Source organism: Colobus angolensis, unplaced genomic scaffold (assembly GCF_000951035.1).
Source record: "Colobus angolensis palliatus isolate OR3802 unplaced genomic scaffold, Cang.pa_1.0 Scaffold31, whole genome shotgun sequence".
Classification (NCBI taxonomy): Eukaryota; Metazoa; Chordata; class Mammalia; order Primates; family Cercopithecidae; genus Colobus; species Colobus angolensis.
Genome location: NW_012116377.1, coordinates 769438 through 782246, shown reverse-complemented (window position 1 = coordinate 782246; position 12809 = coordinate 769438). Strand labels below are relative to the sequence as shown.

Sequence of the window (12809 nt, the reverse complement as noted above, 5' to 3'; positions counted from 1 at the left end):
CAGGATGGTCTTGATCTCCTGACCTCGTGATCCGCCCGTCTCAGCCTCCCAAAGTGCTGGGATTACAGGCTTGAGCCACTGCGCCCGGCCACTTTATAGACTTCTGATAATAATTACACAAAATAAGCTATGTAAAGCACAATATACTTGGCACATAGTAAGAACTCAATAAAGCTATAACAGTTGGTCCTCCATATCTGTGGGTTCAATATCCATGGCTTCAACCAATGGCAGACCAAAAATATTTGAGAAAAAAATAACAGTACCTATCATTTATGGGGTACTTGTTATATGTATTTAATCATCCCAACATTCCTATGGGATAAATACCATTATTATCCCCATTTACAGACTTACAGATGCAACTGAGTCACGAAAAGATTAAGAAACTTGTACACAGTCATGCACTTCATAAGTCACTGAGGCGAGATTTAAACTCAAGCCTGTCTAGGGCCACCGCACCAACAGAAGTAATTGGATGAGCCATATGATCATATGGTCAAAAGTAGTATGTGTGTATGTTTCATAATGGGCAAGACATAAGAAAAAGAGACAGTTAGGCAGAAAACATTCAAAATATAGGTGTGTGAGTGACGTCAGAGATGGAAACAAAAAGAATCAAGAGCAGAGAATATGTAATTTTGTAAGATGAGGATGAAGACTGTATCTTCTGAGACCATAAAAACAATGTGAAAAGCTATGGATATCGGAACTATAAGACTTTGCCATACAATATTAGTATAATTTAGCTCAACTTGGATTAAAAATTCAATTGAAGAAAATACATACATACAATCATTTGAAAGGTATGTGTTCCACTTCCTCTTCCAGATAATTTAAACTTTTGAACTTTCGCCAAGACTGACTTTTAAAAGCTGAGCTAAAAATTGTAAGAATTAAGGAATTACAGGTGTCCCTAGGAAGCCATGGAGAATTGGTTCCAGGATCCCCCATGGATACCAAAATCCACAGATGCTCAAGTCCCTTATATAAAATGGTGTAGTATTTGTACATAACCAATGTACATCCTCCTGTATACTTTAAATCATCCCTAGATTACTTATAAAACCTAATATGTGATTTCTATGTAAATAGTTGTTACACTATACTGTTTAGAAAATGACAAGAAAAAAGTCTGTACATGTTCAGTACAGATGCAACTACCCACTTTTTTTTCAAGTATTTTTGATTTGCAGTTGGTTGAATCTATGGATGCAGAATCTACAGACACGGAAGTCCAACTATATTTTAGAGTTTCTTTTTGACCAAGGTGCCAATGAAAAGTCTTTTCTTTACTTAAATAATTGTAAGTTTTTCCTCATAAATGGTGCAACTTATGGAATAAACTTAAGTGTCCCAGTTTGCTTTGACTCTCCAGATCATATTTAAATTTGAACTCAACTCTAATAATTCTGTATGTACCTGCTTCTGCACAGCCATATCTCAAATTTCCCCGGGTTCTGATTTTCTATCTGTATTTTTTCTCACTTTGATTTTCATCAATTTATTTTTTCCAACATATTGGTAGGTTACAATAACCCACCGTAACTGCACTGCAAAATAACGCAGGAAACAAATAAATGCTTAAGACGTACAAGAGGCCTGGTTGTATCCTCTTCTTCCTCTGAAAGGGCAGGCTCCTGAGAATACCAAGCTGAAGGAAGAGAAACAAAACAGATTTGCTTCAAAGTTTCAGACAAAGGAATACAGAAATCTGCAGTACCAGGTGGCCAGAAGACCCTCTACAGATGAATGATCCTTGAAGCAATGAGAAATGTTAACCGCCATCTAGCTACAGAGACACTGAAATGGACACGGATAGCTAATTTAATCATATGGGGTCTGATGGGGATTTCTGGAGGGCTAAGTATATAGTGCCCAGTGAATCTATTGGTAATATTTTATCTCCCTAGAATCTTGCTGTTTGATTTCTAACAGGAAGTTTATCTTAAGTACATAATAACAGATACCCCAAAAATTTAAAGATTGGGATGACCTTTAAAATGTTTTTTTTTTTTTTCTTTTTTGAGATGGAGTCTCACTCTGTCGTCCAGGCTAGAGTGAGTGCAGTGGCCTATCTCCGTGTATCGCAACCTCTGCCTCCTGGGTTCAAGCAATTCTCCTGCCTCAGCCTCCTGAGTAGCTGGGATTATAGGCATCCACCACCATGCCTGGCTAACTTTTTTGTATTTTTAGTAGAGATAGAGTTTCACCATGTTGGCCAGGTTGGTTTCGAACTCCTGACCTCAAGTGATCCATTTGCTTCGGCCTCCCAAAGTGCTAGGCTTACGGGCGTGAGCCACCACGCCTGGCCTAAAATGCTATTTTTTAACCATAAAGAATTTAAGGCCAGGCACAGTGGCTCACGCCTGTAATCCCAGCACTTTGGGAGGCCAAGGCAGGCAGATCACGAGGTCAGGAGTTCGAGACCAGCTTGGCCAATATGGCGAAACTCTGTCTCGATTAAAATACAAAAATTAGCTGGGCTTGATGGTGCATGCCTGTAGTCCCAGCTACTTGGGAGGCTGAGGCAGGAGAATCGCTTGAACCCAGGAAGCGGAGCTTGCAGTGCCTTTCTCTCCTAAGCTCTGTCCACCTATGAGCCACCTCACCTTTCCTTTCCATCATGTGGCTCAAATGCTCCATTGTTACACAGCTATTGCTGATCACTGAAGGTTGAGATGTCATTCAGACTTTGCCTGCTCTGGGCAGAAGGGTCAAGACAGGCTCCAGCAACTCCAGGGTCCACTCTCTTTCAGGACTCTCCAGCCTCTAAGGCAGGTCTCAGGTCAGGTCTCCTTCCATGATAGACACCTGTTCCTCAGACTTCTATTTGCACTGCAGATGTGTTTTATCCTTGTGGGGCCAGGACCTGTGGATTAGGATATAAATCTAATTTACCTGGTGCCTTCTCACTGGCTCCCTGTGATAACCAGCTTCCAAGATGGCCGCCAGTAATCACTGTCTTCTGGTATTCATGCCTTTGTAGATCCCTCCCACCCTGAGTATCTTTGACCTGCATAACCAACAGGATATTGCAGAAATGATGGTGTGTGACTTCTAAGGTTAGGTTATAAAAGACATTAGGGCTTCTGTCTTGCATGTCTGGATCATGTACGTTGAGGGAAGCCAGCTGCCATACCATGACAACACTCAACCAGCCCTACGGAGAGGCCTCCTGTTGACAGCTAACACTAACTTGGAAGCCAGCTATCTTGGAAGTGAATCCTCCAGCCCCAGTTCAGCCTTCTGATGACTGCAGCCCAGCTGACATCTTGACTGCAACTTCATGAGATACCCAAGCCAAAATACCCAGTGAAGACACTTCCCACAGAAACTGTGAGATAATGTTTATTGCTGTTTAAGCCACTAGTTTTTGAGGTAATTTGTTACACACTAATAGATAATTAATATAGCTTCAAACACGAATCTTCCTTATTTGTAATTCATACACTCTGGACACACTGACCAGAGGTGTAAACAAAGTGATGTTTACCTATCTGTTCTTCAGATATCTTCTATGTGTCTAAAAGTGTATGCTCGATGAGGTAACAGATATAAACCTGAGTCAAAAAACACCCAGATCTGCAGCAACCCCAAATTTGGCATGAAAGAGAGTTTCATTCAAAGACCAGCTATTCCATTCCATTTCTATATTATCTTGGCAATTGAGTTAAGAGAGAACTGCAATTTAGAATTCCAAGTCTCTTCATCTGAAATGACAATTATACTCATGTCACAATAATATTGGATGAATATATGAAATGACTATTAAGATATATGAATTTAGGCCGGGCACGGTGGCTCACACCTGTAATCCTAGCACTTTGGGAGGCCGAGGCGGGAGGATCATGAGGTCAGGAGATCGAGACCATCCTGGTTAACATGGTGAAACCCCGTCTCTACTAAAAATACAAAACATTAGCCGGGTGTGATGGCGGGCACCTGCAGTCCCAGCTACTTGGGAGGCTGAGGCAGGAGAATGGCGTGAACCCAGGAGTTAGAGCTTGTAGTGAGCTGAGATCGTGCCACTGCACTCCAGCCTGGGAGACAGAGCAAGACTCCGTCTCAAAAAAAAAAAAAGATACATGAATTTAGCAGCTGCTATGAGTCTTTATTAGGTAAAAGGTAAAAAAATATATATATATGTAACAAAATAGACTAATTTTTGCCCTGTATAAAACAAATAAAACAGAAAACATTCAATTATAATAAGTTTTGAGAAGTGCTATGCTTGAAATGTCCTCCGAATACCCCTAACATGTTCACTTTTTTTCATGACATGATCACTTTCTTTTTTTTTTTTAGATGGAGTTTCACTCTTGTTGCCCAGGCTGGAGTGCAATGGCACGATCTCAGCTCACTCCTGATCTCAGGTGATCCGCTGGTCTCGGCCTCTCAAAATGCTGGGATTACAGGCATGAGCCACCACACTCGGCCGACAGTGATCACTTTCTAACAAACTATTAATATAGTCATGCATCACTTTGCAACACAGATATGCTCTGAGAAACGTGTCATTAGGCAATTTCATCATTGTGTGAATGTAAGAGTGTACTTACACAAATGTGGATGGCATAGCCTATTACCCACCTGGGCTATATGGTTATATTGCTCCTAGGCTACAAACCTGTATGGCATGTTACTGTACTAAATACTGTAGACAACTGCAATACAAAGGTAAGTGTTTGTATATCTAAACATATCTAAACACAGGAGAGAAATGATAAAAATATAGTATAAAAGATAAAAAATGGTACAGTGGTAAAGGGCACTTACCATGAAGGAAACTTGCAGAACTGGAAGTTGCTCTGAGTGAGTGAGTGGTGAGAGAATGCAAAGGCCTAGGACACTACTATACACTACTGTAGACTTTATAAACACTGTACACTTAGGCTACACTACATTTATAAAATTATTTTTATTTTTTCAAATTGTTGAATTAGCCTTGGCTTACTATAACTTTGTTACTTTATAAGCTTTTCAATTTTTCTTTTTTGAGACAGAGTCTCACTCCATCACCCAGGCTGGAGTAATGGCACGATCTTGGCTCACTGCGACCTCTGCCTCCTGAGTTCAAGTGATTCTCCTGCCTCAGCCTCCCAAGTACCTGGGATTACAGGCATCTGCCACCATGCCCGGCTAATTTTTGTATTTTTAGTAGAGATGGGGTTTCACCACGTTGGTCAGCCTGGTCTCTAACTTTTGACCTCAGGTGATCCACCTGCCTTGGCCTTCCAAAGTGCTGGGATTACAGGGGTGAGCTACCATGTCCAGCCAGCTTTTCGATTTTTTAAAACTTTTTGACTCTCAGCATATAGCTTAAAACGCATTGTACAGCTGTGCAAAAATATTTTCTTTCTTTATATCCTTATTCTATAAGCTATGTTCTTAAAAATTTTTTTTTAACTTTTTAAATTTTCTTGTTAAAAATTAAGATACAAACACCCATTAGCCTAGGCCTACACAGTGTCCAGGATCATTGGTATTGTCGTTCACCTCCACATCCGGCCCCACTGGAAGATCTTCAGGGACAATAACACACACAGAGCTGTCACATCCTATGACAACAATGCCTTCTTCTGGAATACCTCCTGAAGGACCTGAGGCTTTTCACAGTTAACTTTTTTTAAATAAATAGGCATATGCTCCAAACTAATGATAAAAAGTATAGTATAGTAGGCACATGAATCAGTAACATATTTGTTATCATTACCAAATATTAGGTACTGCACATAATTTTATGTTATACTTTTATCTGACTGGCAGCAGAGTAGGTTTGTTTACACCAGCATCACTGCAAACACATGAGTGACGGTATTGTGCTACAGTGTTATATTGGCTAGAAAGTCACTAGGTGACAGGAATTTTTCAGCTCCATTATAATCTTACAGCAGGGGTCCTCAACCCCTGGGCCACGTACCAGTACCGGTACCGTACTGGTTCCTGGTTAGGAACCAGGCCACACAGCAGGAAGTGAGCAGCAGATGTGTGAGCATTACCGCCTGAGCTCCATCTTCTGTCAGATCAGTGGTGGCATTACAACCCTACAGGAGTGTGAACCCTCTTTTGAACTGTGCATGCGAGGGATAAAGGTTGCTCGCTCCTTATGAGAATCTAATGCCTGATGATTTGAGGTAAAACAGTTTCATCCTGAAACCATAACCCTCCCGTCCCCCGGTCCATGGAAAAAATGTCTTCCACAAAACCACTCCCTAGCGCTACAAAGGCTGGGGACCACTGTCTTACAGGACAACTGTCATATATGTATATAGTCCATACATATACGGCACATGACTATAATTTAGTTATATATACTGTCCACCCAGCCCCCCCACAACATAAACTCCATGAAAACAAGGACTTATTTTTGTCTGTTTTTGATATTGATTGTACGTGCTCAAAAATATGCTGATAAAATGGTTCAGTCGTTATCAAAAACACTATGACAATCAAAGATTAAAAACAGACATTACCACATGTATATATAAAAAATTGAAAGCAGGGACTCAGTTGTGTACCCCTGTTTGTAGCAGTGTCACTTGCAATTGCCAAAAGGTAGAAGCAGCCCAAGTATCCAATGATGAATAAACTGATAAACAAAATGTTTATCCATGTATGACACACTTATTATTCGGCCTTAAAAAGGGAGGAAATTCTAATACATGCTAACATGGATGAATCTTGAGACATTACGCTAAGTTAAATCAGGGTCACAAAAGGACAAACAACATATGATTCTGCTTATACGAAGTACCTAGAATAGTCAAATTCAGAGACAGAAAGTAGAATGGTAGATGCCATAAGCTGGGGTAAAGTAGGGGATACAGAGTTATTGTTTGATAGGTACTGGGTTTCTGTTTTGCAAGAAGAAGAGTTCTGTGGATGGATGGTGGTGATGGTACCATAACAATGTGAATGTACTTCATGTCACTGAACTGTACACTTAAATATGGTTTAGATGGTAAATTCTACGTTGTGTATTTTACCACAATTAAATATATATATATGTATACAGTTGGTCCTCCTTATCCACGGGTTCTGCATCCTCAAGATTCAATCAGCCTCAGATAAAAAATATAGTTAAGCCTACGATAGTTGTGTCTGTACTGAACATGTACAGTACAGATTTTTTTCTTATTATTCCCTAAACAATAAAGTGTAACAATGATTTACATAGCATTTACATTGTATTAGGTATTAAAAATAATCTAGAGATGATTTAATGTATACAGAAGGATGTAGGGACTTGAGCATCTGTGCATGCTGGTATCCATGGGGGGGGGTCCTGAAACCAACCCCTCCTGGATACGAACCGTATATAGAATAAATGAGCTACTACTACTAACTTGGGGATTTAAAACTAGAAGGAGAATAGGCCAGGCACGGTGGCTCACGCCTATAATTCCAGCACTTTAGGATGCTGACGTGGGCAAATCACGATGTCGGGAGATCTAACACAGTGGCTAATACAGTGAAACCCCGCCTCTATTAAAAATACAAAAAATCAGCTGGGTGTGGTGGCGCATCTGTAGTCCCAGCTACTCCAGAGGCTGAGGCAGGAGAATCGCTTGAACTCAGGAGGCAGAGGCTGCAGTGAGCCGAGACCATGCCACTGCACTCCAGCCTGGGTGACAGGGCAAGACTCCGTCTCAAAAAACAAAACAAAACAAAACAACAACAACAAAAACTAGAAGAAAATAATATACCAGACAAGAATAACACAGAAATTGGCGGATATTTTGGAGTTCAAGTATTTTAAAGTCTTAAGGTTGAGTTTTGTTAAGTATGCATATTAAAAATAGAAGAATAATAGCAGAAACCAAAGTAGAGGAGAAAAAGGGATAAGGTGAATTTGCCCAATAAAAAAAGATATATGTGCAACTATTATATGTCAATCAAAAATGTTTAAGGCATAATAAATAGAAAATAAAATGTTTTTATGAGCAATCATGATAAATGCCACTGAATTATACTCACCTATTAAAATAACAGTCAAATGGGATAAACGGATGTAAACTCAGCAATATGCTCCTTACAAGACACAGATCTGAAACATAAAGACACAAAGGGGTTAGAAAATGAAACTTAAGAAATACAATAAAACTTGAAAAGCAATATTATCAGACAAAAGCGAACCCGGACTAAAAGGCACTCACCAGGATAAAGAGCTATGTTTCTTAAGGTGGTAGATTGGAATTTTAGTCCAATTCCTCACCCCCTCTAATAGATTATATATTCATACTCCTTGGAAGGTAACTTTGCCCTCCAATTGTGGGCATAATTGATTTTAGGCTTAGCCATGTGACTTGTTCTGGTTAAGACAATCTCTCTTGTGCTCTGGTGATCCATCATGAGCAGACCATGCCCTGGCAATAAATGTGCTTTTGGCCTGAGACCCAGAAAGAACAGATGCGGAGCAGATCTTAACTATCCACTCAGCCAAGCCCCACCTAGATCAGCTGAACACGGTCAACGCGCCAGCCTGTGAACAGAGGAATAAGGACTTGCTGTTGTATGGCATTGAGTTCAGGGGTGGTTTTTAGACATCATTATTATCACGGCAATAGCTAACTAACATACATAAAAGCAGCAAGTCATAAGATAATAATGAACCCGAAAAGCTCACCAAGGAATACTGGAAAACTACAAATTGTAGGGTCAAGGACTAGTAGCGTAAAAAAGGCAGCAAAGGAGACTACAGAGGAGTGGCCAACAGGGAAAGAGGACCAGTAAAAAACAAGTTAAGTATTTTTCAAATCCTTATCAACTATGCCAAATGCTACAGAGAAGCCAGCTCAAGACAAGAACTACTAGACATATTACAATCACGCACACTTCGCCACGCTCACACTCACTACAGCCTTAATCACAATCACCCACATATCACACATTTCATCATAATCACGCGCAACCAAACATCACAATCATCCCATCACAATTATTCGTGCCGTCACACTCACACACACAACTACACACCCACACTAACTCCCTTAACAGTTTTCTGTCCCATCAACTGCAACCACTCACCAGTAGCGCACCCTGAGCACTCCCCACTTGCCGCTACTCGGGACACTCTGGGCCTAAGTGGCTCCGTGTCCCGTCAGCCGCGAGTCCCTTGCTCGCCCCCTGCTGCGGGGACTCGGCAGCATCACCTGCCGGAAACACCAGAATGTTCATCCTGCGCGCAGTTTCTGAGATTCTGGGTGAAGGGGACCCACATATAGCCGTGGAACAGTCGCCTAAAGCCCCGAACCATGCCTCCGCGTCCGCGACGTTTCCGAAGACAACACCTCCCAGCAGGCCCCGCGGCCCCACTCAACTTCCGGCCAGAACACGTCTGCGTTTCCTGTGTGAGGGTGAGGTGTGGGCCTGGTTCCCGGGGAGGCTCGTCTCCATTGCCCAGCGCTACAGCGACCCGCAACTCCGAGGCTCGGCTGGATGTTGAGAGTTGCGGGAGCAGCCGTTTCGGGTGGGCCCAGGCGAGGAGCTGACAGGAATCGGCCTGGGTCCCGCTCTGGACTACATTTCCCAGAGGGCCTGGTGGCCTGCCACTTTTCTCGCAGGAATTCGAACGTTTCGTCACTCCTGGCGGGACTCTTAGATCTGGGAGGTGAGATATTTTGGTCCCCGGGAGAACTGGCTCAGGTCTGCAAGTTCCCATCCGGGATGACTGGAAAGGGCTTAGTTGAGGATACCGAAGGCCGGTGGGGAGCTGCCGCCTTGGGCCCGTGCGGGCGGAGCTGCCTGAAAGGGGGAGGTTGTGTTTGGGAGGCCGAGGCGGGCGGATCACGAGGCCAAGAGATCGAGACCATCCTGGCCAACATGGTGACACCCTATCTCTACTAAAAATACAAAAATTAGCTGGGCTTGGTGGCGCGCGCCGGTAGTTTCAGCTACCCGGTAGTCCCAGCTACTCGGAGGCTGAGGCAGGAGAATCACTTGAACCCGGGAGGCGTAGGTTGCAGGGAGGCGTAGGTTGCAGTGAGCCGAGATCGCGCCACTGCACTCCAGCCTGGCGACAGAGCAAGACTCTTGTCCCCACCCCTCCAAAAAAGAGGGGAGGCTGTGGAATTGTCTGGGAGATAATAACACTGCGACTTATGTGCGGATATGGGATACCTGTCACTGGAGGGGTTGTGGCTGTGTGTACCCGTGGTGATGTGTGATTGTGACTGCGACAGTGTGGGGTGCCTACGATTGTGCAGCTGTAATTGTGTGTTTCCTGTGGTGTGTATGTGATTGTAACTGTGTTGCCGTGTGTGGCTCCGTGTGTGCAGGTTAGACGTGCATGTCGCCTTGATTTAAATGTGACTGTCCCTAACGGTATGTGGCATTCTGTGTATGAGTATGGGGTCCCGTCAACTGTGCGATTGTGACTCCAGAACTCTGTCTCTAGGAAACCTCTCTGAGGTCTGGTGGTCAGATTCGAACCCTGGACAGCAGTGAACACAGCCTTTCCCCTGAGCCACTGGAATTGGACAGGATGCCCCATTCTCCTCTGATCTCCATTCCCCATGTGTGGTGGGTAATGGGGCTGGGGAAGACCTCTTACTTGACTAGTTTGGGTACCAAGAAAAAGCTGGTGTCTCACAGTTACTCTTCCCTCTCCCAATTTTACCTTTCTCCAGGTGTCACCCAGAAGAGGAGGAAAGAATGCATGATGAACTCCTACAAGCAGTATCCAAGGTGTGTTGGGGTTTCTTCTTTTTCTTCTGAAAATTCTTGCTTAATAAAGGAATGTCATTTAATTCTCGGTCCCTATAATTTTCCCATCACAGAAAAGGATGGTTGCTCCACTTATGCTTGCCGAATTTTCTTCTCAAATATCTATTATGATTTAAAAATAAAAGAATGATTAGTTTAGAGATCTCAAAAATACAGCATTACCAGGAAAAAATAAAATTTGACCATTCAGATAACTAGTGTTAATATTTTAATGTATTTTCATTATTTGTCAAGAACCAAATTTTGTTTCATTTACCATTTGACGTTCTACATTTTTACAAAAAAAGTGTCATAAATATGATCCCACATCATCAAATGGTCTTGGGAAATATATTTTTCTACACTTGAAAAAACTATGGTATATACTTTTTTTTAAAATCAGACATGCCAGACTTTTAAATCCTCATTTGAATATATAGCTGTACTTACACCCCCCCCACCCCCACAGGTTTGAATTTGGGTCTCCATCATTAATAATAAAATTGAACGTATTCCATATGTTTACTGGTTTTTAGCGTTTCATCTTTCGTGACATGTCAGTTCAAATCTTTATTCATTTTTCTCTTGGAATAGCTCTTATTGATTTATATGAGTTATTTATGTAATCTGGATCCCAGTCCTTTATTATGTTTTCCTAATATTTGGAAGATTTCATCACTTCCTGTAAGATGATTTTATGATAAGTTCTAATTTTTAAAAAGCTGAGTTTAGCAATATTTTTTCTTTTTGGTTAGTGCTTCTTGTATCTTATTTAAGAAATCATTCCCTGTCCCGAGGTCATGCAGATACTCTCCTATATTTATGCTTAAAGCCATAAGTTTCACTTTCTTTTCTTTTTTTTTGAGACGGAGTCTGGCTCTGTCGCCCAGGCTGGAGTGCAGTGGCCGGATCTCAGCTCACTGCAAGCTCCGCCTCCCGGATTTACGCCATTCTCCTGCCTCAGCCTCCCGAGTAGCTGGGACTACAGGCGCCCGCCACCTCGCCCGGCTATTTTTTTGTATTTTTTAGTAGAGACGGGGTTTCACCGTGTTAGCCAGGATGGTCTCGATCTCCTGACCTCGTGATCCGCCCGTCTCGGCCTCCCAAAGTGCTGGGATTACAGGCTTGAGCCACCGCGCCTGGCCTCACTTTTATGTTTAGATATTTTATATAGTTGCAACTGGTTTTTGTATATGTTATGAGGTAGGGATCAGATTCCCCCCTCCTTATTAATACCCAGTTTATCAATACCATATATTGGAAGATCTGTTGTGTTCTCATTGGCCTTCAAATGTGTCTCATTTCTATATGTGCACAGGTATCTTTATGCATGGGTATATTTATGAACTCTTTATTCTCTTCCATTGACTTTGTATATTCCTGTGCCAGTATCATACAGTCTTGATTAGCTCTTCTCCCTGGATGGTAATCTGCCTTGTCTTCCTCTGACTGTTCTGTTTTTGGCTTTCTGTAATTTTAGTGTAAGATATATAAAGTGTTTGATTTATCTCCTTGGGATTTGTAGAGTTTTAAAATTTGTGGATGGATGTCTATTATTAGTTCAGGAAAATCTTCAGTCATTATCCCTTCACAAAACCCCTGTATCATTCTCTCTCCCTTTCCTTCTCAGGTTCTAACTAAACATAGGTTAGAATTTCTTGTTCTTTTCTGTATCTTATCTCTTTTTGGTTTTTAGAGTTGATACTTATAGCTCAAATCAAAGCAATATTAAACAAAAGAACCTTGCCTCATCTCAGGAGGGGCAGTGGGCATGGCAGGCAACTATAGAGTTTTTAGATTCTTCCTCCAAGTGATAATAAAAATATCTTTATTCAATTTGTGTTTCAACACTTCTAACCTTGGGGAACTCACTAAATTGTACGGTTGTCCATTCACCCGATGATCATTTTATCTGAAAATTAGGGGATACATACTAGGATAGAGGACTCAGAATAGGGACAGTGTTTTCTCAAGGAGTAAATTTGGAACTCTGAGTGGGCCTACACTCAATTTTTAAATTGTCTGTGTTTGGTACAGATGCAAAGAAAATCAGGATAAGAATAAGTCTAACTAAATCTATTTTGTGTAAGGCCTTTCTATAT

The 12809-nt window shown here is 41.8% G+C and overlaps 2 protein-coding genes across 4 annotated transcripts in view; one reads left to right on the top strand and one right to left on the bottom strand.

The window, feature by feature from the left end:
• Nucleotides 1-9290, bottom strand: part of ZNF568 (zinc finger protein 568) — a 39414-nt gene extending 30124 nt beyond the window's left edge. For both annotated transcript variants that reach the window (XM_011950634.1, XM_011950635.1), the window contains exons 1-4: nucleotides 9031-9290; nucleotides 7981-8050; nucleotides 2613-2872; nucleotides 1596-1654 (exon numbers count right to left, since the gene is read on the bottom strand). In XM_011950634.1, coding sequence (XP_011806024.1) covers nucleotides 1596-1654; nucleotides 2613-2688 — 135 coding nt within the window. In that variant the 5' untranslated portion in view covers nucleotides 2689-2872; nucleotides 7981-8050; nucleotides 9031-9290. The remainder of the gene's footprint in view (nucleotides 1-1595; nucleotides 1655-2612; nucleotides 2873-7980; nucleotides 8051-9030) is intronic.
• Nucleotides 9291-9331: 41 nt separating this feature from the next.
• Nucleotides 9332-12809, top strand: part of ZNF829 (zinc finger protein 829) — a 27936-nt gene continuing 24458 nt past the window's right edge. Inside the window, exons 1-3 of one of the 2 annotated variants that reach the window (XM_011950630.1) lie at nucleotides 9332-9613; nucleotides 10400-10524; nucleotides 10632-10689. In XM_011950630.1, coding sequence (XP_011806020.1) covers nucleotides 10487-10524; nucleotides 10632-10689 — 96 coding nt within the window. In that variant the 5' untranslated portion in view covers nucleotides 9332-9613; nucleotides 10400-10486. Of the gene's footprint in view, nucleotides 9614-9669; nucleotides 9829-10399; nucleotides 10525-10631; nucleotides 10690-12809 lie in introns of those variants that run through there. The other variant, XM_011950629.1, reaches the window with a different exon arrangement.